The sequence below is a fragment of the Zophobas morio genome, unplaced genomic scaffold (assembly GCF_036711695.1).
Source record: "Zophobas morio isolate AGI-343-1 ecotype UQ-CSIRO unplaced genomic scaffold, CSIRO_AGI_Zmor_V1 ptg000046l, whole genome shotgun sequence".
Lineage (NCBI taxonomy): Eukaryota > Metazoa > Arthropoda > Insecta > Coleoptera > Tenebrionidae > Zophobas > Zophobas morio.
The window spans coordinates 2,279,877-2,302,218 of NW_026972151.1; the positions used below are offsets into that span (position 1 = coordinate 2,279,877).

The 22,342-nt window shown below is 36.1% G+C and overlaps 6 protein-coding genes across 8 annotated transcripts; 1 reads left to right on the forward strand and 5 right to left on the reverse strand.

The window, feature by feature from the left end:
- Positions 1-2,109: 2,109 nt before the first annotated feature.
- LOC135141971 (vanin-like protein 1) lies at positions 2,110-4,298 on the reverse strand. Its single transcript, XM_064073596.1, has 7 exons — positions 4,133-4,298; positions 3,942-4,082; positions 3,529-3,812; positions 3,267-3,478; positions 3,108-3,212; positions 2,894-3,058; positions 2,110-2,845 (listed from the first exon to the last, which is right to left on the reverse strand). Exons 1-7 carry the CDS (start codon positions 4,205-4,207, stop codon positions 2,181-2,183), a joined length of 1,647 nt encoding a protein of 548 aa, XP_063929666.1. The 5' UTR covers positions 4,208-4,298; the 3' UTR covers positions 2,110-2,180.
- Positions 4,299-5,412: 1,114 nt separating this feature from the next.
- Positions 5,413-10,210, reverse strand: LOC135141972 (vanin-like protein 1). Its single transcript, XM_064073597.1, has 6 exons — positions 9,921-10,210; positions 7,092-7,232; positions 6,556-7,042; positions 6,404-6,508; positions 6,110-6,274; positions 5,413-6,057 (listed from the first exon to the last, which is right to left on the reverse strand). The coding sequence occupies exons 1-6, from the start codon at positions 9,963-9,965 to the stop codon at positions 5,444-5,446; spliced, it is 1,557 nt and encodes a 518-aa protein (XP_063929667.1). The 5' UTR covers positions 9,966-10,210; the 3' UTR covers positions 5,413-5,443.
- Positions 10,211-10,307: 97 nt separating this feature from the next.
- LOC135142006 (eukaryotic translation initiation factor 3 subunit C) lies at positions 10,308-13,835 on the reverse strand. The gene is made up of 9 exons (XM_064073635.1): positions 13,734-13,835; positions 13,343-13,448; positions 12,875-13,295; positions 12,451-12,800; positions 11,774-12,400; positions 11,276-11,683; positions 10,732-11,217; positions 10,513-10,680; positions 10,308-10,462 (listed from the first exon to the last, which is right to left on the reverse strand). Exons 2-9 carry the CDS (start codon positions 13,430-13,432, stop codon positions 10,376-10,378), a joined length of 2,637 nt encoding a protein of 878 aa, XP_063929705.1. The 5' UTR covers positions 13,433-13,448; positions 13,734-13,835; the 3' UTR covers positions 10,308-10,375.
- A 280-nt stretch (positions 13,836-14,115) lies between these two features.
- Positions 14,116-15,796, reverse strand: LOC135142009 (protein Red). The gene is made up of 2 exons (XM_064073640.1): positions 14,975-15,796; positions 14,116-14,927 (listed from the first exon to the last, which is right to left on the reverse strand). The coding sequence occupies exons 1-2, from the start codon at positions 15,681-15,683 to the stop codon at positions 14,191-14,193; spliced, it is 1,446 nt and encodes a 481-aa protein (XP_063929710.1). The 5' UTR covers positions 15,684-15,796; the 3' UTR covers positions 14,116-14,190.
- Positions 15,797-15,881: 85 nt separating this feature from the next.
- LOC135142010 (chromobox protein homolog 3-like) lies at positions 15,882-16,946 on the forward strand. 3 transcript variants are annotated; one of them, XM_064073642.1, is made up of 3 exons: positions 15,885-16,145; positions 16,224-16,782; positions 16,828-16,946. In XM_064073642.1, exon 2 carries the CDS (start codon positions 16,244-16,246, stop codon positions 16,769-16,771), a length of 528 nt encoding a protein of 175 aa, XP_063929712.1. In that variant the 5' UTR covers positions 15,885-16,145; positions 16,224-16,243; the 3' UTR covers positions 16,772-16,782; positions 16,828-16,946. The 3 variants fall into 3 exon arrangements, with proteins under 3 accessions (XP_063929713.1, XP_063929712.1, XP_063929711.1); XM_064073643.1 differs by having other exon boundaries at positions 15,882-16,145; positions 16,209-16,946; XM_064073641.1 differs by having other exon boundaries at positions 15,889-16,145; positions 16,224-16,946.
- Positions 16,947-16,982: 36 nt separating this feature from the next.
- Positions 16,983-17,608, reverse strand: LOC135142011 (macrophage migration inhibitory factor homolog). Its single transcript, XM_064073644.1, has 3 exons — positions 17,420-17,608; positions 17,197-17,369; positions 16,983-17,139 (listed from the first exon to the last, which is right to left on the reverse strand). The coding sequence occupies exons 1-3, from the start codon at positions 17,525-17,527 to the stop codon at positions 17,058-17,060; spliced, it is 363 nt and encodes a 120-aa protein (XP_063929714.1). The 5' UTR covers positions 17,528-17,608; the 3' UTR covers positions 16,983-17,057.
- Between the last annotated feature and the right edge of the window lie 4,734 nt (positions 17,609-22,342).

Here is a 22,342-nt window from a genome sequence, read left to right on the forward strand (position 1 = left end):
AAAAGTTTTGTATTATTGTTATTATTAAATAGTGATTTATTATTATCAATAAAATAACGAAACAATTTAATCATGTCTGCAGTATGTAGGTAATAGTCGGTGCGACTGAAGTCTGAACTGAAAATCATTTATGATATTCGTAACTTAAGACAAATAACGATAATACTTATCAACATGTAGACGTGAGACTGAAACAGAAACTAAACTAAAAGATGTTTTCTACGAATTCCAATAACCGGATCGCAATGCCCACGGGCCAGATTTTTTTATTGCTCTGACTTCCGCTTATTGAATAAAACACTTTTTTGATCTTCGATGTTGTGGTTCACATTTGGTTAATTATAATAATCTGTCTAGATCTAGGGGAGGCTCAGCATCCTCTAGCCTCCCTCGAGCTACGGCCTTGTCTAGGGGTTATGAAATATCGAGAAAATATGAAAGTACCAAATTGCCCGACGGACTCCATTACTGTACGTCCTTAAGTTATCCTCGATAAGAAAAACAACTTAAAACTGTTTATGTTTATACATCGGAAGAATGTCACGTAGACATTAGTTTGATTTGAATGAGTTCGTCTCCTCAAAACAGAGGATTAAAACTATTAATTACTAAGCTACAACCGACAAAATGTTCTGAATATAATGAGAAAATGGGGTGACTCGTTCTAAATTTGTTCAGTAAAAAATATGAATACAATGAGGAATCAGAAGTAAAAATTCATCATATTTTGCACATTTTGCGTAGAATTTATTCGACAAAATTTTAAGATAACGTCATCAATTTTTTGGGGGGAATACACAATTTACCATGCTTACATTGACTTTAAAACGTCAATTTCAAATCGTTTAGTTTTACAATTCTTGATTTATTCAATAGAATAAATTGACTGATTTATTAATTTTTTTGAGTCACTCTGTATAAGCTAATTTAAAAAATATGCGTGCAATGAAAAATTACAAGTATAGACTGATCATATTTTGTACATTTTAGATATGATTTATTCGGCAAAATTTTGAGATGACGTCATCAATTTTTTGGAGGGGATAAGTAAATATATTTTGATTAAAAATTTATCATGACTACCATAACCTTAAAATATATGTAAGATTTCAAATCATTCAAAATTAAATTGCAAAATTGCAATTAGGAAATTTCGGGACGATGTTTTTAATTTTTCTGGAAAGTAAAATTTTAAAAAATATTGATGATGCTAGTATGCTTTGGTAGACAATAGGAAAATATTGAATAAGAGTAAAAATATTGTTACGTTATATGGGCGAATAAAATCGGCGTGGGTTAAACTCAACAATTTATTTCTCAATAACTCAGATTTACACGACTGATTATACAGCGATTATGTACAAAATAATCCAGGCGCAACTTAGCTGGACTCTGTCTTCACTCAACTCGATTCGTTAACTGAATGATCTCGTTCCCGAAGGTAGCCTCCATTTAAACCCATATTCCTTCCTCGATGTTTCGCAATCGAGGTCTTTCTCGAATCCATCGCGACTGCCGCTTCCAGGCATTTCTTTAGAGAACGCCGCTTCGAGGGTTTTTTGGGCCCGTCGCGACATCCGCTTCAAGGATTTCCTTTTGTGAACGCGGCGTCGCGCGGCCGATGAGTCATACTACATATTGGAAGAAACACATACATACTAGAAGACCCATAGACGTCGTACCGGGGCGGCGTATTGTTTTATTTCGTAACAATATATAACAATTTTAAATTAATTTGAAAATATGAAATATGTAGTGTATAAGGAACAAATTTCGTGTGATTAAAAACTGGGCCAGGAGACTTTGGCAAGAGAGGGCCCAGCATAGAGTTTGTGAGAGAAAGAATATTTCAACCAAAACGATTTTTTGTTGTCGAGCTAACTGTTGACAGTTTCAATTTTAACTTTAGGCCAAACTATATACATATGGTAATAGGGTTCTTTTGATGTTCTTTTCATTTACTTCCAACGGTATATCTTCAACAAAAATTTGTTCACTGTAATCATGGGTATAACATATTTTGTGGAATGACGTCATCAGTTTTTGTAACGAATGAATAAACAAATTTTAATCGAAGTTAATTATTAAGTACAGTGGTGTTTCAATATCTTGTTACAACGAGTTATATTTTTCGAAATTTTTACAACTGTTTGCTAGGTATTATAGCCATTTATTTGTTTCTATTTTAATGTAACAACAACTAAAAGAAATGAAAAACTTAACATTATCCCATGAGTGTATCCTGAGATCATAATACTTGTAGCAAAACCTTTACCGTCGTCATCATCGTCATCATCATTACTATTAGCCGGATCCAAATCAAAATTTCTTCCATAAATTCCAAAAGTTAACAGACGGTTTTGACTTTCTGCTATTGAGAAACTTCTTTCAATTAAATTTGTTCCCGTGTCTTCTACATTGACAGCATTCCAGACTGTCTTACTAGCATCTATAGGACGTATGGAGCTCAACAAAGAGTTAGGATATTGCGTCCTATTGTCAGTTTTCTCAAAATTCGCCTTAACTAAAATCTCTTCAAAAGTCACAGGCCACTGGACTTCTTCGTATTTAGAAAATCTTTCCCCACATGAAGATAATGAAGAATTCAAACATGCGATTACAGCGCATACGTCTATACTGCCATTGTAGACTCCATCATACGAACGAACGCCAGAATAAGCCACTAAATGGTACGTGTAGAAATTTAAATCTGTTTCTGGTTTTACAACCGACATCTTAATGGTAAAATTGCAACAAATTTGACTTTCATTTGTCTCGTTTCCGTGACAAAGTTCAGTTTGGAAGTCTGTGGTAGCAGACGTGTTCAAAATCTGTGAAGAATAATCTAAAACAAGCTATACATTTGGTGAAGATTTAAATATGAACTTGTTACCATCAATACTGGGATCTCTTTTCAAGTAAAAACCATCCATCTGCTTAGCTAGAGAGTCAGTATCTTCAGATGGAAGAGGTGCAACTTCCCCATTTTTACTCTCGTATATGAAAAATTGCGTTCCACCCTCTGCAATAACATCACGTATTACGGCCCCTGTCGCACCTGGAAAGTTTCATTGCTGATAAATACGTAAAAAAATAGACAGATGTACCTCTGTATACCCCACTGCCACCACTCCCAACGGCAGGGTTGTTAGCTCCGGCAGCGAAAAGTGTGACGTTATGAGTTTGAGCCCACATTTGTTGTGTTTGTATTGCTACAAAAAATTGCAACCATTTTAAAACAAAAATAAAAATAAATATATAAGTACCTGTTAGGAATGGGATTTCTGAGAACCACATAGTCGGAAAAATCACCGCATCTACACCCTGGTTAAGTAAATCCTGCGCAGGACTTTTGAATAAAATGTCAAAACAAGTAAATATTCCAAAAGTAACACCAAAGTCGGTTTTAATAATAACTTGATCAGGTTGTTCTGGCTGGTCTAATTCTCTTTCGCCAAAAAGATTATACTTTCGGTATCTACAAGTTTCGATGTTAACATTTTCAAAAAATGTGGTTATTTCACAAACTTGTTAATGATTGTACCACTTCGATCGAACACCACGTCTGTGTTGTAAAAGTGAAAACCATAATCTTTACAATTTTGACTTTCATCAGATTCGTCACATTTAGACTTTTCGACCAGATTTACGACAACGTAAGTTTGAAACATGAGTGCTGTGTATGGAACGGCATGTATTTGTGCATCTACACAAATTGTGGTAGTGGTACAAGAGGCGCCAATTTCAATTTCTACCGCGGTTTCTGGATTGTTTCCCAATGTGGCTTCCGGAAATATGATCATGTCAATTTTCTGAAATATAATTGGTTTTGACGCAAGTTCAGTAATGGATTCGTTTAGAGTAGGCTCATAATAATTATTTTAAGTTTGCAGAGCCTACTTTAAACCTAAAAATTTTTGAACACTTGTTATCTTACGTACTGTTTTATCCCGTATTTCGTACATTTGCGTCATATAGTTTACGCTGTTTGCAATTACTTTGTCACGAGATGTTACATTATTGTAAACGGGTTGGTACTCTACAACTGCGATACTTGCAGTTAAGTTGTCCCACACGGATGCCTAAAATGTGGTGGTGGGGTATATATACTTAGTTTTTTCGGTCGACTTACCTGTGAAAACGTAACTAAAATCGAAAAAATTATAAAAAACATTTTGTCTGACCCTTTAGAACTTTCACCCGACATTAGAAATTAATTGTGTTATTAGTTTTATAAAAATGACTAGGATGATAAGATAAAAGAAAATACACTTCACTTTAATCTGCCTTTTATTGTCTGAAATCTCAGTGAATTAAGACACGTGTATAAAGAGCAAAAATGACTTAATAATAATTCATTTTTAATAGAGATTGTAGAGTTATCGGTTAACTTTGATAATCGAAATAAAAAAATGTTGTTTCCTCATATTTTTTTGTCAAATCTCCTGAATTGTGACAATAACAAACAAGAGGAAATAAGTAAATTTTAATTATACCACACTCTTTGGAGTTAATGATTAAATCAAAATTATTTCATCAAAACTACATAGTGGATTCAACAAAACCACTAACATGTAAACAAAGCACATATTAAGTACAGTCAAAATAAAAATAATAATTCGAGAATAAATGTTCAAATTCAAGCTGTGAGAAAATAATTTAGCTCGTACGAAAATAGTAGGTACATTAATATAATACAACATAAATATAAAATACACCTGTCATTTTGAGCTTACAACGATGTTAATTTGACTGATAATAATTTTCAAGGTACTTTCTTTCAAAATGGATTAACGTTGAAGATTCGTTTAATACCATAAAATGTTATAAATCTCGAGTGAGAAGTTATGAAGTGTTGCGATAATCTGATAACCCAAACATCCCGCCATAATTTGGTAATTGAACTACGTTTTAAAACCCGTTTAAAAAAAATGGAAGCCTGCCTTTTTCATGGCGGAATGTATTCAAAGTTCTTGTTTTCTTGTGTAGAATTTGTTGTTCTGCGTTGCAGTCTATTTAAGATAGGTAATACAAGTAATTAAATCACCTTTAGACCTATCAAACCTTATGTCGATATCAAAGTTCAGCACTAAATTCAAACTTCAGCTGATAACTATCATATTATTTTACAATAAGGTCTAAATTGTGGACAAACAACATACGATTTCACACCCAATAATTTATCTTAATTACTCGACGTAATAATAAAATTGTAGTAAACATATAAACCTTTAGTTCATTATTCACTTGTACAATAAAATGTAAAAGGTCCAAAGAATTTTCTTGAAATATTTTCTGAGTGTATTGTTTTTGTCTTTAAAAAATAATGTCCATGCAAACATCTAATCCAGAAGGTTCTTCTGAAAAATTACTTGAGAAAGGGAAAGACATATATTTAGTTCACATACCTACTTAAGCAGATTACTTTTTACTTTATTCAGAACTATGTTATAGTAACAGTAGATAAAACTATAACACAAATTAACAAAAACCAAGTAACAGCCCCTGAACTGCTAGTGTTCCTCTCTGGTGGTGAATCATTTCCAAAATTTCTGCCATAAATTCCAAAAGTTAAAAGTCGATTTTGAGGTTTTCTCAAAGCAAAAGTTACTTCAACAACTTTTTCCTCGTTGTCTTTTTTCCGGCGTGTCCAGATGGTTTCGCTAGCATTAATCGGACGTATAGAACTCAACAAAGAATTAGGAAATTGAGTCTTATTCTCATGATTTTCAAAATTTGCTCGAATGGAAATTTTTTCGAATACTATAGGCCACCGAATGTCTTCATAATTTGAAAATCTGTGTCCACAGGACGATAATGAATCGTTCAAACACGCTACCACAGCGCATAACTCTATTCCTCCGTTGTATACACTCATGAAAGAACGAATTCCTGAAAATGCTACTATGTGGTAAGTGTAAGAATGAAGATCTCGATTTAATTCTTGCGTAGACACAGTAACATCAAAATTACAACAAAGGCGATCTTTTTGATTGCCATGACATAGCTCCTTCTGTAAATTTGTTGCAGAAATGTTTAAAACTGTGGAATTAAATTCTAGAAACATAAATGTTTAAACAAGTTTGTATAAAACCTCTTAATGCGTTACCTCTTAAACTATTGTCAGTATACAGTTTAAATGAATCCATTTCTTTTCCTAAAACATCGATGTCTTCATGTGGAGGAGGAGAGATTTCCCCATTTTTGCTTTCATATAAAAAAAGTCGAGAATCACCATTTGCCACAATTCCTTCTGATACTGTGCCTCTGGAACCTACGTAACGACACATATCAAATTAAGAACCAGTCAAAATGTAGAGACGGGGCTTAAATCATCCAATTAAATAGTTACGTTAAATACAACACCAGGAGTTAATAGTGGTAACATGATGCGATTGGTTACCTGCGTAAATTCCACTCCCCCCACTACCAGCAGAAGGCGTGTTAGCTCCAGCCCCAAAGAAGGTGACGTCATGTGCGTAAGCCCACATTTGTTGGGCTTGGAGAGCTACAATTTCATTATTTTACAAAAAATTACAATAGTAAAAAGTTTACCTGTTAAAAAGGGCAACTCTGAGTACCACATGCTTGGAAAAATAATTCCATCAACGTCTTTCTCCAATAAATCTTCTGCTGGATTTTTGAACATAATGTCGAAACATGTGAAAACGCCAAACTTTATACCAAAATCGGTGTCAAACGTCACATTTTCAGATATTGTAGGTTTGTCTAACTCATATTCGCCAAATAAATTATATTTTCGATATTTACAAATAATAATGCCCTTTCGATCAAAAATTACGTCAGTATTGTAGAAGTAAAAGCTATCATTTTTACAGTTTTGGTTATCGTCACACTTTGATTTTTCAACGAGGTTTACAACGAGGTAAGTCCGGAATTTTCGAGCTGTGCATGATAGGTCGCTTAAAAATTGAGGGTAAGTTACAGAACTGCAAGGGTTGCTTTTTATTTGGATTTCCACTGCTGTTTCGGGGTTGTTTCGTAAGCTCGCTTCAGGAAAAATGATCAAATCAAGTTTACTCTAAAAATAGAACTGACTAAAAGGGTTGAAAAGCAACTGCCGTACTTACAACAGAATTGGTGTCTGTTACTATTTCAACGTATTTTTTGGTGTTTTGTAAAATTCTTTCATTTGTTGAAAGGGAGGGATCTCTTATTGGCTGAAACTCTACGACTGCAATGTTTGCAGTGAGATTATTCCACGGTGTAGCCTGAAAAAAGGTTTTGGTTCTACATTTATTATAATAGATTATAATAAATAAATTTAATAACAATAAATAAAAAATGTATGTTTTCATTTCTTATTAATTACCTACTACTGACCTCATTAAAATATTGTAAACAAATCTTGCTAGATACCAACGCGCTATGTAATGTGACGTTTTGTCTGTGGCTTAAAAAAATGTTTTTGCGTCGTGTTTTTCTCTACGTGAATGAATTATTCTAAAAAAAAGTATGTTTTTATTTTATTCTACACTTTATGTCAGCAATTTCATAACGGATTTGCTTGAAATAATTATCTGATCAATAATATTGATTTGGGGATTATAGAACTTATCTCAAAGGCAAAAAATCTGAAGTGTGGCACTACTCCTGTTTCAGTTTGATTGATTTTGTATTAATTTTTCAACAGATCGCTACCGTCTTTCCTGTTTCACAAAGTAAATTTACAGATATTCTTAGAGGTAGGAATTTCTCCCTAACAACATTAAGTAAATTATGCGAATCTACAAGCAGTCACGATTTTTTAAATACAATTTATGAGAAACTTGACATTAATAATTTACCGCCGAAACGTCCTCAAGGAAATGAAAAATGATGTCATATCTCAACATTTTGTGTAGTAACTTTCATAAAAACCCCTGTACTTGTGGTTTACGAATCCGCCTTGATTTTTTTCGCAATTTTTTGAAAAATCTGTATTTGTTCACCTGTTTGTACTTTAGGGGTGAATAACTTTAGACATTTCTTTAATTTACGATAAGGGGTATCACAAAATAGGTAAAAATTTCGCAAAACCAAACTTTATATTTTTTCGAAGAAGCTGGATTTGTTCAGAGGCGAGGGACAATCTTGTTGTCGAATTCTACTTGTAAATATGTTTGACAGGAATAGGAAGGTACACTAGATATTATTCAAAGTTTATAAAAGAATAATAAACTGCTACTCTTACAGTTGTGGTTTATGAATTGACTTTTTCTCTTAGGCAAAGAAATTTTCACAAAAAAAAATGTAGGATAACAACCTTTTTTTATACTAATAAACTAATATACCTACGAGGTTGGTTCGATAAATCCCTGCAAAAGTAAGGAAAATAGCAAAAATATGTTTAAATTTGTTTTTACTTTACTATATAATCTCCTTTGAAATTAACACATTTAGTCCAACGGTATTCGAGTTTTTTAATCCCTTTCATAAAGTAGGATTTCTTCAACTCTTCGAAATAGCACTGTCGTCATTTGACGTAAATTTGGTCCCAGCAACATAATTTTTCAGGTTTGGAGATACATTATAGTCGGACGGGGCCAAATATGGAAAGTACGGTGCGTGAGGTACCTACAATTTCATAACGTAACTTCAGGAGTTTAGTCGGAGCAATAACAGAGGAATGAGTCGGCGCGTTATCGTGATGGAAAATATTTTTTTTGTAAATGCGGCCTTTTGAGCTTCACTTCTGTGTTTCACTAATCTAATAAGGCTGCATAATATTCTCCTGTGATGGTTTTGTCCTTTTATAAACAGTCAATAAAGATGATGCCACGAGTGTCCCAAAAAACCAAACAGCAGTCAAAACAGTGAGTTCCACGTTCACCTGGTCCAACCCACTGTTTTGACGGCTGTTTGGTTTGGGGCTGGTACTGATGTATCCATCTTTCATCAACTGTTACAAATCGACTCAAAAATTCACTAGGATTTCTTTGAAACAACTCCAAATTTTGTTTAGAAGTGTTCACTGAAGATCTGATGTATCCGTTCTAATGAGATGTCAACAGCCTCAGAAATCTCACTGTCAATAGTTTCTTGGGTAGAGACTTCAACAGGACACAATGAAAATCAGAATACCACTTAGGTAGGCGAAGGTGCAGACTCTTCATAATATTCTTCTCTATTGTGCAAACAACAGAACTAAACCAGCGTGGATAAAACTCAACAATTTATTTCGCAGTAATACGAAACTACACGACTAACTATACAGCGATTATGTACTGAATAATTCCGAGTGGAATGGATTTGACTAGACTCTACTTCTCCCATTGTCTGGACTTCACTCGTTGACTGAGACTGACTCGTTCTTGAAGGTTGCCTCTATTTAAACCCATACTCCTCTGGATGGTTCGCGAACGCCGCTCCGAGGTTTATTCTGGATCCCGCAATCCAGACTTCCGGCAATCCGCTCCCGGCTTGTCTTTATGCAAACGCCGCCCGGCCGCCGTCACCGATGATCCCATCTTCGCCGCGCATACTAGAAAACCCATAGACATCGTACCGGGGCGGGGTATGGGTTTATTTCGCAACAATATTGTATCTTTGTTCCAAAGTGAAAATTAAAATAAAATAAATTATTTATTGAAATCAAGGCAGTTTCTTTTTTGGTAAATTGTCTGTTTTCCCTCACTTGTTTCAACTTTCATCTGTTAAGACCTTAAGACGTTCCTCCGTTTTATTGCACAACAAGCATAACGTATTTAGAGAAGTCTTCCAGTTTAATGACATCATAGGTTCTGATGGGTTATGGTTTCCAATAGAATTAATAATAAGTAACTAGTATAATATAGCAGTAGTACCAGAGGTTAGTAACGCAATAAGATTATGGAACTAAATGAGTAATTACGTGGAATAATATTGGGTGGTAATATTTCAATGTTCTTAATCGTTATAATATTATTATCTACCATTACCTTAAGATAACCTATAAGGATTAGCCAGATCGGAAAAAATTTCATCTTCAAAAAATGTTTTCAGCGATGGACAGGTAAATTCTTTGCGATAAACTTATGTCCTTCCCGTTACAAATACAGTGGCAGGATTTTTCATTAGTTTTCAAAAAGTGTTTGTGTTATGGCACTCACATTGTAATGACTAATAACTCCATGAAAATACTGACTACATATTATACAGTCCATGCAAACGTTTGCATAATCTTTTCATAGAAAACACAAAAACATAACCTGTCACACTTTGGATATCTTTATAATTTATTCTATTAATAGAAGGGATTTTCCAGTCATCTTTGTGTGCATTGCGACACATTTATAATCTTCGTAGAAAAAAGAAAAAAACAAAAGTGATCTTAGACCTTTATTTATTGACTCCATTACATTACACAATGAATAAAAAAAAGAAATTGAAACACTTAATACTCTTTCCTGTGATCTCTGCGTTGACGATTCCAATCTTGATTAGTACCTCTATAATTCTGTCTATCCCCTCTGAAATTCCCCTAAAAAAAAAAATGTAGAACCTCAACCCTTGCCTGAGTACCGCGCGTACCTGATTCATTCCCCTTGAGAAGAAATTGCCTTGTTTCGTTTCCAAAATCCTTTCATTAGAATCCACAAAATTGTTAATTTTGTCCGCCAACTGCAACGCCAGTGACTGCAGACGCGACGGCTCACTGCGATGCATCACGACAGTTTGAGTAGGATCATCAAGTGAAGCCTAAAAAAACGTGTACTATACTCGACCTCACAACTTCACCGCCACACTCACCATCAACTCCTCGTTAATAATCATTTTGGAGATAATGGAATGTACCACTGGTTTATCCAATTCGAACATCTGCGCCAACGTAGCCATGGAAATCGAGTCATATACGTGCGAATACGTGAAGAGGTAAGTCCTTAGAGACTCTTCTTTGATCAGTCGAGTCAACATAGCTCTTACAGCATCCGCTTGATAGAACAAATCCCAAACTTTCGCGTTCATTTTCTCGTTTATAATGTAGCCATTACAAGCCGACCAGTTACCATTTCGCATCGCCTTTGCGGCTGCTACCACATGTTCTCTCATGCTCTCTGGAGGCCCCACCAAACTCTGCCTTTCGGAGCTTCTCAACTGCTGGTAGAAAGTTTTTGAAATCATGCGACGTCTAGCGTCAAATTCGTGCGCCGCCATGTACGGTATTTCGATCAACATCGCAGACACCAAGTACACACACTCCAGGAGTTCTAAATTGATGTGCATATGGAACGGCATCTGCAATACCACGCAACAGAAGAAATTATAATAAGAAACCTTGAGGAGTGATCCTCACCTGTCTCTGCTTCTCGATTTTTTCTTGTTCCTTGCTTCTTTCGTGTTGGCGTTGTGGCAACAACCCTTGGGCTAGCAATTCCTTGGGTTTACCAGTCATCATCAGATCAACGAGGCAGTTGTGGGCGTCTTTGATATTGGCATGCCGGAAAGCGCAAAGTCCCAGATGGGCCATGGTACGGTTGTAGAGGATTTGGGTACTAGGGTCGGAATGGTGGATGGTTTCTTGGAGATGGGACATGAGGACGAGGTCACGTGCTTGGAACCAGTTGTCGTGTAGGGCGTGATGGTAGATGTGGGAGAGAATAGCACGTGTGCGCAGACGGTCGGTGCCGTCCTTCGCGTAGATGAATTTGCAAAGTTTTTCCATTTCTTGGACTGAGGTGTAAACGTCCTTGGGAATCTCACCCTGTACAACAAGAATTGCTTTGGTTATTGTAAATTCTAAAAGGGGCGGACCTGACGAACCGCCACTGATTATGTGACAATTTAAACTTACCGCTTTCTGCTGTAGTACTCTTGGGTCAAATTTATAATACAAATGCTCGATTTTCCTCAAGTAAATTCTGCAAATCTCTGACGGAAGATTCGCCCTCTCTAAATATTTCATTGTCTTATCAATAATCCCCGACACTCTCGCTTCATCCTTCAACCTCTCCACATATTCATTACTGTGAGGATCACACTCCTTCAACAACTTGGTAAACTCGTCGTCCAGACGTTCAACAGATGTCAAAACGCAACCCCTAATCTTATACGGAGGTTCTTCCAAATTTTCCGTTTCTTCTGTAACCGTCTCAGAAACCAATAAATTACTGCTAACAAGCAACGCATCAAGCATTTCAGACATCCTATCCAGCAATTTCATCCAATATTCCGGCTTCATCGCGTCGGAAACCTTCGGGTTATAATCGAAAATCGCCGAAATGATGGCAAACTTAATTTTCACGAAGATAGCAGGTCCTAGTTGATGCTGATCCGAAACGTTTTGCAACTCGTGGAGAAGCTCAATTTGCTCGCGTCTATCTGTGCGTTTTTTGCCTCTAGCGGCCATTATTTCGGTCAGTTTTTTGATCACGAGACTCAGGTCAATCTCAGCGTCTTTGGCGAACATTTTCGGTTTTTCCTACAAGTAATAAATTATGTTTTGTCTGGTTTGCATACATTTTTACTTACACTGGGAATTGCAATGCCACCTTTGACGTACTCCCATTCGCCTTCGCCATCTTCTTCATCTTCTTTCTTCGCTTTCCTGCGTTCCTTCTCTTTACGTTCTTTTCTGCGTTCTTCTTTACGCCGTTCTCGTTCCTCGTCATCTTCGTGCGCTGGACCAGTTTTCTTCAAGAAGCGCTCCCTCATGCTCTGGTACTTGCTTTCGTCTTCATCAGAGCTATCGGAGCTCGAGTCACTGTCAGATGGCCAATCATCAGACTCAGATGATCCTTCGTCATCCATTACTTGCTTGGATGAGGCTTTAGTAACGGATTTTGATGGGGCTTCGGTCTCAGAGTCAGGCTCAGGCTCATCTGTTGCATGATATAAAAAATTATAAATATATACACAACGATCTACACATTTGAGAAAGTCTAAAAAAACTTACGTTTCTCTTCTTCCTCTTCATCATCAGGCTGATCCGGGTTCTCTCTAAACTTGCCAATATCCTCTTCAAAGTCCTTAATATACTTCCTCAATTTTTGCCGCATCGAAGCCAGAGATTTACTATTATTCTTGCTCATATTCTTTCTTCCTTCTCTATCCTCCCACATTTCGTTTATGAAATCCTCCATCTCCACCAAGCATCTCGTGAAAAAGCGCGGAGTTTGGCCGGCCTCCTCCTTCGCTATCACCGGCAACGCCTTAACATATGCTTTCTGAAGATCCTCGAAACTTGTCAACATACTACTCATGTCTTTAATCTTCTTGAAGTTACGTATTTGCTTGATGATGTTAGTGAGTTCCTCATATCGTTTCTCCTTAGCTGAACGCACAACGCGTTTGACTTCTTCTTCTTCATCGCTAAACTAAGTTTGAGGTTAGGTTTGATTAGCTTTGTCAGAAAGGCACTTACGGTGTAAACTTGCGCTGGCGCGCGCTGAATTGGCTCGTCATCGGTCGAGCTGTCGGAATCTGAGTCCGAACCGGCGAAAAAACGACTCATTTTTTAAGTTTTATACCTGGAATTAGAAGCAACATAACCTCAACGTTTGTACACAAACATGCAGCGTAGTGATAAAACATACACAATGTAACACGAATATGTCCAAAATTAACTAATGTGTCTATTTTGCTTTGATTTTGGCTTGAATTTGAATTCTCAAGTGCAAATTGAGGTCCATGTGGTGAATAACAGAATGGGGTAATGTGGCATAAGTACATGATAAGATATATCTTGGACATAACAGTTAATTTACCAATAACTTCAAAAGGTGTTTTAATCAATAGGAAAAAGTTAAACTTACTTATTTCACCGCTTTATTGAGTTCACAGATTTCGTGAAACGTAACCAGAAAATGGCACAAAGTGGCCAAAGATCGAGAGATCTGTCAAACTGGTGTTTTTGGTTGATGTCAGTTGGTACCACTAGACTAATGACATGAATTGACATCCAACGTCGCGCTAATTTGGAATTGTGCGTTTTTTCGTTTTTGATTTTGAAGTTATACTAGAAGTGTGAAGGGACTCAGATGGCCAATTTAAGGTAACTAATTTATTAAAAATATCAAACATGGGTTTTTTTAGTCTATAAAGCTTTATTGAGTATTTTATCGCTACAGAAGAATCCTTCATTGCTTAGCAATTATACATATTACTATTATTCACAGCTTAAAAAAATCATGTACAAATCCTTAACAATATATTCATTATAAGCTACCTGCATATAGGTACAATCAAGTATACAATTATAAATACAATAAATTACTTCTTTTTAATGATACTTTGAATCTTCTGCCACTCCCTATCTAAATGAGCTTTCTCATTTTTGTCTTTATGTTTCCTTGATCTTCGCCCATCTGCCATTTTCAACCCATACTGGAATGCCGCTTTGGGCAAAGCCTCCTTTTGGTTCATGTAGTCAGAATACTCCTCAGCGGTATCAAAGTCCCACCTTCCAATAGGTCCTTTTTTGTTACCCAAGTCCATCTTTGAGTAATCCACTTCATCATCAGAATCATCAATAGCGTCGTTCATTTCCTCTAATCCTGGGTAACACTCGGCATAACCCTCAGGTTCTTGTGCTAACTTATTCAAAATTTGTGCTGACTTATTGACTTTGAATGATGGAGCATTATTATCTAGAGGTTCTTCTTGTTTATCAAAGTATGATTGCTTATTGTGGTGCTCCCTTGAACCATGCTTGCTGTTTCTAGTTGGTACATAATCCCCAATTTCTCCATAAATGGAGTCATCCATCGTGGGGCGCTTCGCCGGCTTTTTACCTTCCTGTTCTTCAGTTTGTTCATTCTCACGAGATTCCGGAACCCCCCTTTTCGTCTTTTTGTTTTTGCGATTACCTTGACGTAGGTAACTCAGAATTTGCGTAAGCTTGTTGATGACTATATCATTGGTAGTTAAGGTTGTGGTAAGTTCAAACGATGGCACGTCTGCAATTGAACGTATGAGGGTAGTCGGGATGTCACTTTCAGCTTCATCATCTGAAAATATTAATTAGTATTTGCATATTATGACTGAAAAAAAAAACCTAAATCGATGACGTACGCCATGCGCCCGGGCACAAAAATTTCGGACCTCTCAATATGCCGACTCTTTAAAGAACAAATCGTGTGATAAATCGACTTCCCAATTTTTGTTTTAAATTTAAGTTCATCCTCTTCCCTCTTCTGCGTTTCCTTTTTTTCTTTTTCTTCTGAATGTTTCGTCGCTATTCTCTCCAACTCCTGTTCTTGCTCCTGCTCAATTTGTTGAATCTCGCTCCTCACTTTCTGCAATAAAGCATAATCCAACCCTTTTACCAAATGGGTGTGTTCCATATCACCACCCAAGAACTTCGATTCTTGAATCATTTGTCTTCTGCGTTCCGCTGCATCGAACCCTGATTTTAAATCGGGGGCAACTGCTCGGTAAGCTTGTGCCGTTGCCACAGGATCGTCATTCTGGTAGTCGGGATTAACCCCCTGTCTCCTCTCATGCGCTCGATCTCTGTATTTCTCGGCAAGTTCTGCCATTTTGTTGTCTTCCTGTTTTTTCAGTTTAGCGTAATAACTTTTCTTTTTCCGTCGAGCCTCATTTTTGTCCTCTTTGGGGGGCGCCATGGATGAAGAATTAGCCATGGCTTCACGAATTGACCCTGGGGCTGGGGCATTCGCGGGGGTTGCCCGTGGGGTCATTAGTAATTTTCTGAAGTCATCGTTCGTCAAACGCTGAGAGCCGGGGGCGGCGTCTGACGGCATTTTGGAAATTGAGCCGCCAACAACCACGAAAAATGAAAATACAAAGGAGCACAAAACGACTCAAGACAAGTGACAGTATTGACACTATTGACAGATATCAAATGTCAATTGTCAAAATTTTTGCCGCCCTCTGGATTGATTTTATTAGCCACTGCTATATTATTTATAGTCACTAAAAGTGATTCTTTTGGTGAAGTGTTGTTTAATTGCTGTTTCAACGGTAGAAGGTTGTTTACTAACTTTAAACTTAATAAATAATGCGTTTTGGTAATTTTTTGAAAGGAAAGTTGTTTTCTTGAGTTGTTGGTAAAGTAGTAATCTGTAACACATACCGGCCGAACACGCCGACAAACGCCATGTTTGTTTGATTTTCCATTTGGAAGCGTCTGTTTTTGTCGGCATTTGACGGAATTCTAGTGACTGTGTGTTCTACAGGGATACAGGAGCCCCCACAGCAATTCTGTAAGTACCATAACTGCGAAATATTCTACTTACGTGGTTAGAGTTTGCTTAATTCCTAAGTAGCGGTTTTTATTGCAGCCCCGCCAAAACTTCTAAAAATGAGCAAAAGCAAAAGAAACAGCCCTTCACCGGATGAAGAAACAGCGCCAGAAGAATATGTAGTAGAAAAAATAATCGACAGCAGAATTAATGCACACGGCGTTAAAGAATATTTTTTGAAGTGGATTGGTTATGATGACAAAGACAACACATGGGAGCCAGAAGAGAATCTCGATTGTCCGGGTTTAATCGCAGCTTTTGAAGCCGAGAGGGTCGCTAAAGAAAAGGAAAGGAGTAAAAAACGCAAAGCGTCAGGTACTCCAACTCAAGAACTAAAGGGTACAAAGAGGAAGAATGAAGAAAAGAAAGTGCACGGGTTTGATCGAGGGTTAGAACCAGAAAAAATTATAGGAGCTACAGATAGTTCAGGACAGTTGATGTTTTTGATGAAGTGGGAGGGTACAGATGAGGCTGACTTAGTACCAGCTAAACAAGCAAATGTCAAGTGCCCACAAGTTGTTATTAGGTTCTATGAGGAACGTTTAACATGGCATTCACCTACTAACGATGAAAATAAAGCGGAATGAGGAGCTTAGTTGTAAGGATATTTTATAATGTACATATATGACTCAAATAATCTCAGTTGTAGTGATTTTATTGGCAATCGTTTCATTTCCGTTCACTAATCAAATCTCTATAGTATTTTACGTTCATTTTTCAAAACCCTGTAAGTTAGTGAGTTTAATAAGAATATTTTCTTTAGTTTATGTTGTTTTAGTATTGTTTCCCCATAGAAAATTTGTAATAATTTTTTAAAAATTTAATAAACCCAAAACACCAGTTAACTACTTGAATACATTTAAATAACATGTTTTAACCCCCAAAGATGTCATGGAAGGTTGTTCCATTATACCCTACATCACTTGTTGTGGCGTTAATGAAGTGGATGTACATTCTACAAAAAAAGTACAACTGATGTAATAATATTGATTATACCATTGTTAACAATTACCTATCACTGGGCACTCCTAGCTCTTTAGATACCAGTTCATACAATGCTTTTGCATGCTTTTTATTCTGTTCAACCCCTAAAGCCCCAATGCTCATTAAAGTAGCTTGCGCAGCTGGTTCCGTTGTGCCACCCCATGACATGTTGACACCCCCAATGACCGTCGCTACGCAATACTACAATAAAAATATGTAAACAAAAAGTGATTACATAACCTCAAACTTACGTTTAACGGTTTTCCCAGTGACTGCGATACTACTTTGCACAACTTTTGAGGTAAATCAGCTGGTATTTTATTTTGTGGCACGTTAGTTTCTAAACGGAAATGCGGCATTTTGTACTTATTTTTTACAAGGTGAAAAATGCACTATCGGTTTTAACCTTTGGAAATGACCTTGTTACTGGATAGGGGATTGCTATTGGTTGGCTCTGGTCTTAAGTGTGGGAGGGTTTTGTAATCGATATGACTTAATTAAAGCGGGATATTTAAAAGGTATATTATGATATTGATATTAGTTTATACTGCAAGGGATTATGGCATGAATGAAACTTTAGCGCACGAGCCCAGCGGGCTTTAAACATTCCCTCGTGCCATAATCTCCCTAATTATGCTCTTAATACATGAATAACTATTACGTTTGTAATTTCTCCGTCTTGATTGAAAATTAGTGATGAGTGAAATTTGTGCTTGGTTACTTTTAATCTAAATTTAAAGCAAGTTCTATATTTTTCAAAGTAGCGACAACGAGCCATTTTTATGTTTATAGTTGTAATAACGTGTTTGTTACATTCCATACCCCAACTTCCGTTTCTTAGTACCTACTTTTATAAAACTCTATAATAAAAATTCCGGAATAGAAATTTCTGTTCTAATTTTTATTTCATTGTCTTATAAAATGTATGTATAAAGAGGTATGACGGACCAAGTTATAAGAACATTTTATCTTCATGCACGGATCATTATCCTAAGTAAGTCGAGAGGGACAAAACAGACAACACGAAGTCAATGATAAAAATCGAGGATTGTCCTCCTAAGGTCTTAAGCCATCGGAGCATTGTTTTCGGTTGGAATTTCTTAAAAACAGCTATGTAATTCATTTATTTGTTTACACAAAAGCAACTGCATAAAACGGATACTCTTATGTTTTGTCAAGAATATCACATGCTAATCTTGCTATGCAGAAAACGTTGCTTAATTTTAATTTTTTATTAGGCAATTTAAAGCTACTCCCTACCCCTACAATAAAAAAATGGATATTTTTAACTGTAAAAAATGTCGCGAATGGTCGGTTTTTAGTACCTCGTTATTTATAGTGAGATATGAATGAAATGTGGGTATATTCTAGAATAAAAGTAGCAGGGACAGTAGCCGAACGAATATGTCATTAAAACAACACTAATCACTTATTAATCACCTATTATCGAGCACCCTTAGCTCTTTTGCCAGTACTTCAATACATAAAACAATGTTTTATTGCTCAGCTCTTGAGGCTCTAATGCTCATTACTTCATTAGGGTTTCAATAAGATAGGTATGGTAAAATACCGCGTTTTGTATTTAATACTGTTTGTAAAATTGAATGACCTTCTCTGTTACCGCGAAAGTAATTCCTATTGGCTAATAGTGGCCTTGGACGTAGGATGTTCATGCATTCCCGCTATCATTGAGTGTACTTAAATATCATTGATTACGATGACTTAGCGGCATATTTTAAATTATACGGTTGTTTTCATCTTTTTAACAGGCTTTTTACTCATGTGTGGACGTGAAACAAAAACAGCAAGTTGTTATGCTCGTGAATGATTATGAGTTCATTATTACGTATTAAATTAATTTATTTATAGTTTCTTGTGTTATATAATATCTGTTGATTCTTTTGTTTTCTTCTTCGTTTTTTAATCAGTGGTTTGCTCTTTGAACAGGAAACACTTTTAATCTTAATACATTCTATAGTACACATTCTATTGATGTAATCTAATGCTAATTATCGTTGCTATCATTTTATTCAATAAAGTGTGTCCAGGTTTGAACTTTCATAATTTTGCTGTGAGATTTTTTATTTTAACATTTATAACATTATTTGTATTTATTAAAAAAATCGAGGGCAAAATTTTTATATTTTTGAATTTGGAAAGGGAATTTTTATGAAGAACTTAGAAATCTTTGCTACGCAAACTCAAACATATAAAATAAAAATTGGTCCAAAACAATTTCTTTGCTAGTAAGGGGTTCGAGGACCCGATTTTATTATAACCATGTTTTTAAAATATCGTAAACTCAGAATAATAGGTAGGAAGTGGAGACGGCGGAAATTTTACGATTGTTTCTGCTTGTTTGATGACTATCCTAAAATAGCAGTACTGTATTTTCAAATTTTCGGGAAAAATATGATAAACCGTTCTTGATTTCATTAATAAAAAAAAAGTTGAGGCCCGGTAGCCTTTGATGCGAGGACCTCTCGTCTGTGAAGCTGATCCCTTGACTATCGCAGTGGTAATGGAAATTCGTAATATGTATCTAAAGAACAAGACGGATTAAAAAATACAGGGTTAGTCACGAGAGAATTACTTCTGAAAATTATTTTTACGCAACCCAAAATACTAATACCCTGTACCACTTGATATTATCTAAATTTAAAATGAAATGCCTAATCCATGATTGCTTTGGCTTTGGCAGTGTCACTTTGACGTTAATTAATTTTTAACTTTTTTTTTTCATCGTTGACTCGCCTCTAGAGCCCCATTGGATCGACGACATACAGTCAGATCAATCTGGGCTATCCTGAAGCCGTAAGTCCTCTACCAATGTTGTTCGCCACTAATGTGCATGTGTTAATTCGCCATCTCTGCGTCACCTAGACCCTCTTTGAAGTGCAAATCTGCAACCTCTGGACTTCTTCGGCCATTTATTTACAAAAAAGCCGTAGCATCTCTCCAAAATGCCCAACATTTTCAACAGATTAGTAGTTAAATTATTTACTTACTTGTTTGAGTTTGTGTTGTAACCTTTGAATAAAATGCCGTAAAAGGAATTTTTGGAAATAATTTTCTCGTGATTAATCGGTTGCAAAAGATCAAGAGGCACACTGACAAATTTATTAGCGGCGCCAGAGGAGATTTCCGACTGGATGCGGTACCACCATGGACACTCGCGTAACCTCCTTTTCCACAATTGTCAAAATGAGATTGCCAAACTCAAAGCAATCATGGATTAAGCATTTCATTTTAAATTCAGTTAGTATCAAATGGTATATGGTATTCGTATTTTGGGTTGCGTAAAAATAATTTTCAGAAGTAATTCTCTCGTGACTAACCCTGTATATACTCGTAATAATAATAAACAAAATCAAGGTAGATTCATAAGTCACAAGTACAGGAGTCATCACATTGTTGGTGGGGATGATCAGACACATTTTGGTTAGCGTTTTACCCTCTACCTCTTCTATCTACCTACCTATCTATTCTTAAAATACATATAAAATTTAACAACAATTGATCTAGTAGTTTTGGAGATTAAATACAAATCGCCACAGACAGAAGGCAAACGGAAACGGGAGACCTATTTCTTCGTACTCTAGGAACGAAACTGTGAGAAAACACGAGAGTACCTATTCGCCGAAAACACGAGAGTAAACGACGTGGTAAGTTAGCTAGGTTAAGTTTAGTTGGTTTGATAGTTAGAAAAAGGGGGAAGCCTTTGTTTAACGACAACTAATCACAACGACGACGACGCCACAGTTTCCCCAACACGCATAGCTAATTCTTGAGGTTTTTTCAAGTGGAAATATGCGAATTTTCGACCGACGCTAACACGTGGTGTAAATTTGTTTTATTGTTTGTAAATTCACAGTTCATGTTAGGATTTTAATCGTTAACTGGTTCTAACACAATTTAACAGTCAGGAGTTTGTTTAGATACAGCACTTGTTAGGAGGTTTCATGAAATTCACTTAGTCAGGACTCATACTTTGTTTATCAAATTGTGAATAAGGTTTCTGGGTGCTTTTACTTAAGTGTTACATTATAACCCTTCTTGACTCCTCACACAAGGTTACGGGGGATTGTAAATTTTTCCCTTTAGGCAGTTAGCATCGCTATCACCGAGACATTTTTCTCGCAACGTTGAAAATTACATCACCGAGACGCATATTTCTCGCAACACAGGATGCATTTTATGTTTATTTAGCATGTGTTTTGGGGATAAGCTGGGGACAGTTCACGATATAAACTCTCAAAGCTAATTGTTTTTAAGTAACCAATCACTTGGATCAATGCATAATTTAACATAATGTAAATTCTTTGTTTGAACCGTTGATAAAGTGTGGCATAATTTAACATCAGATAAATTCTTTGTGCTGGCAGCGGCCATGTTGAAAGAGTTTTTTTAAACCGAGCGCATGTTGGAACTGTAAAATCTCGTTGAACCAAGTAACAATATTGTGAGTCATGTGGGACGTGCATTTTATTCCTTTGATTTAGACCATTATTTGCAGAGCGCCACAGCATTGTTCGCATTTCTGGGAGACATACTTTTGACGCAGTTTTTTGAACGACGCATTCGTCCGACGCCATTTTGAACCTCCGATTGCCTGTTATGTTTTTTATGTGTTTGTTTGGGGAATGTAAAAGGATGGCCCACAATGCAGCTGTATAACTTCACTTTTGAAAATTAACCAATAACTCGAATGGCCATAAAATATTAATCTCATGTAATTTTGTTAGCTTTGCAATTTTTGACCTCATCCCATTTTTTTTTTCTATTTCACAATTTTAACTTCAGTAATTTTCTTTGTTGTATAATTTAAATTGAATATAAATTTTGATGCTATACTAACCTCCCGTAATATTTTTTTGGTCTGCGCAAGTTTTACTTCACACCAGACCTTTTTTGTTTGATAAATCTTTGGTAGTTTTTTTCATGTAAATATTTTGTTGATTAATGTTTCCATCATATAAATTGTCTGATGTCCAATCTTAATCTCAGATCATTCTTTGCTCTTTCAAATTTCACGAGAGTGTATGGCGAATTTAAATGGTGTTTATTGCTCTTTTTGAAACTTTAACACTTGTTCAGTTGTAGTTTAATATCAGAGTTATAGAAATTTAACATTTAAATAGAATTGAGGTAAATAACAAAATAACACGTGGCGG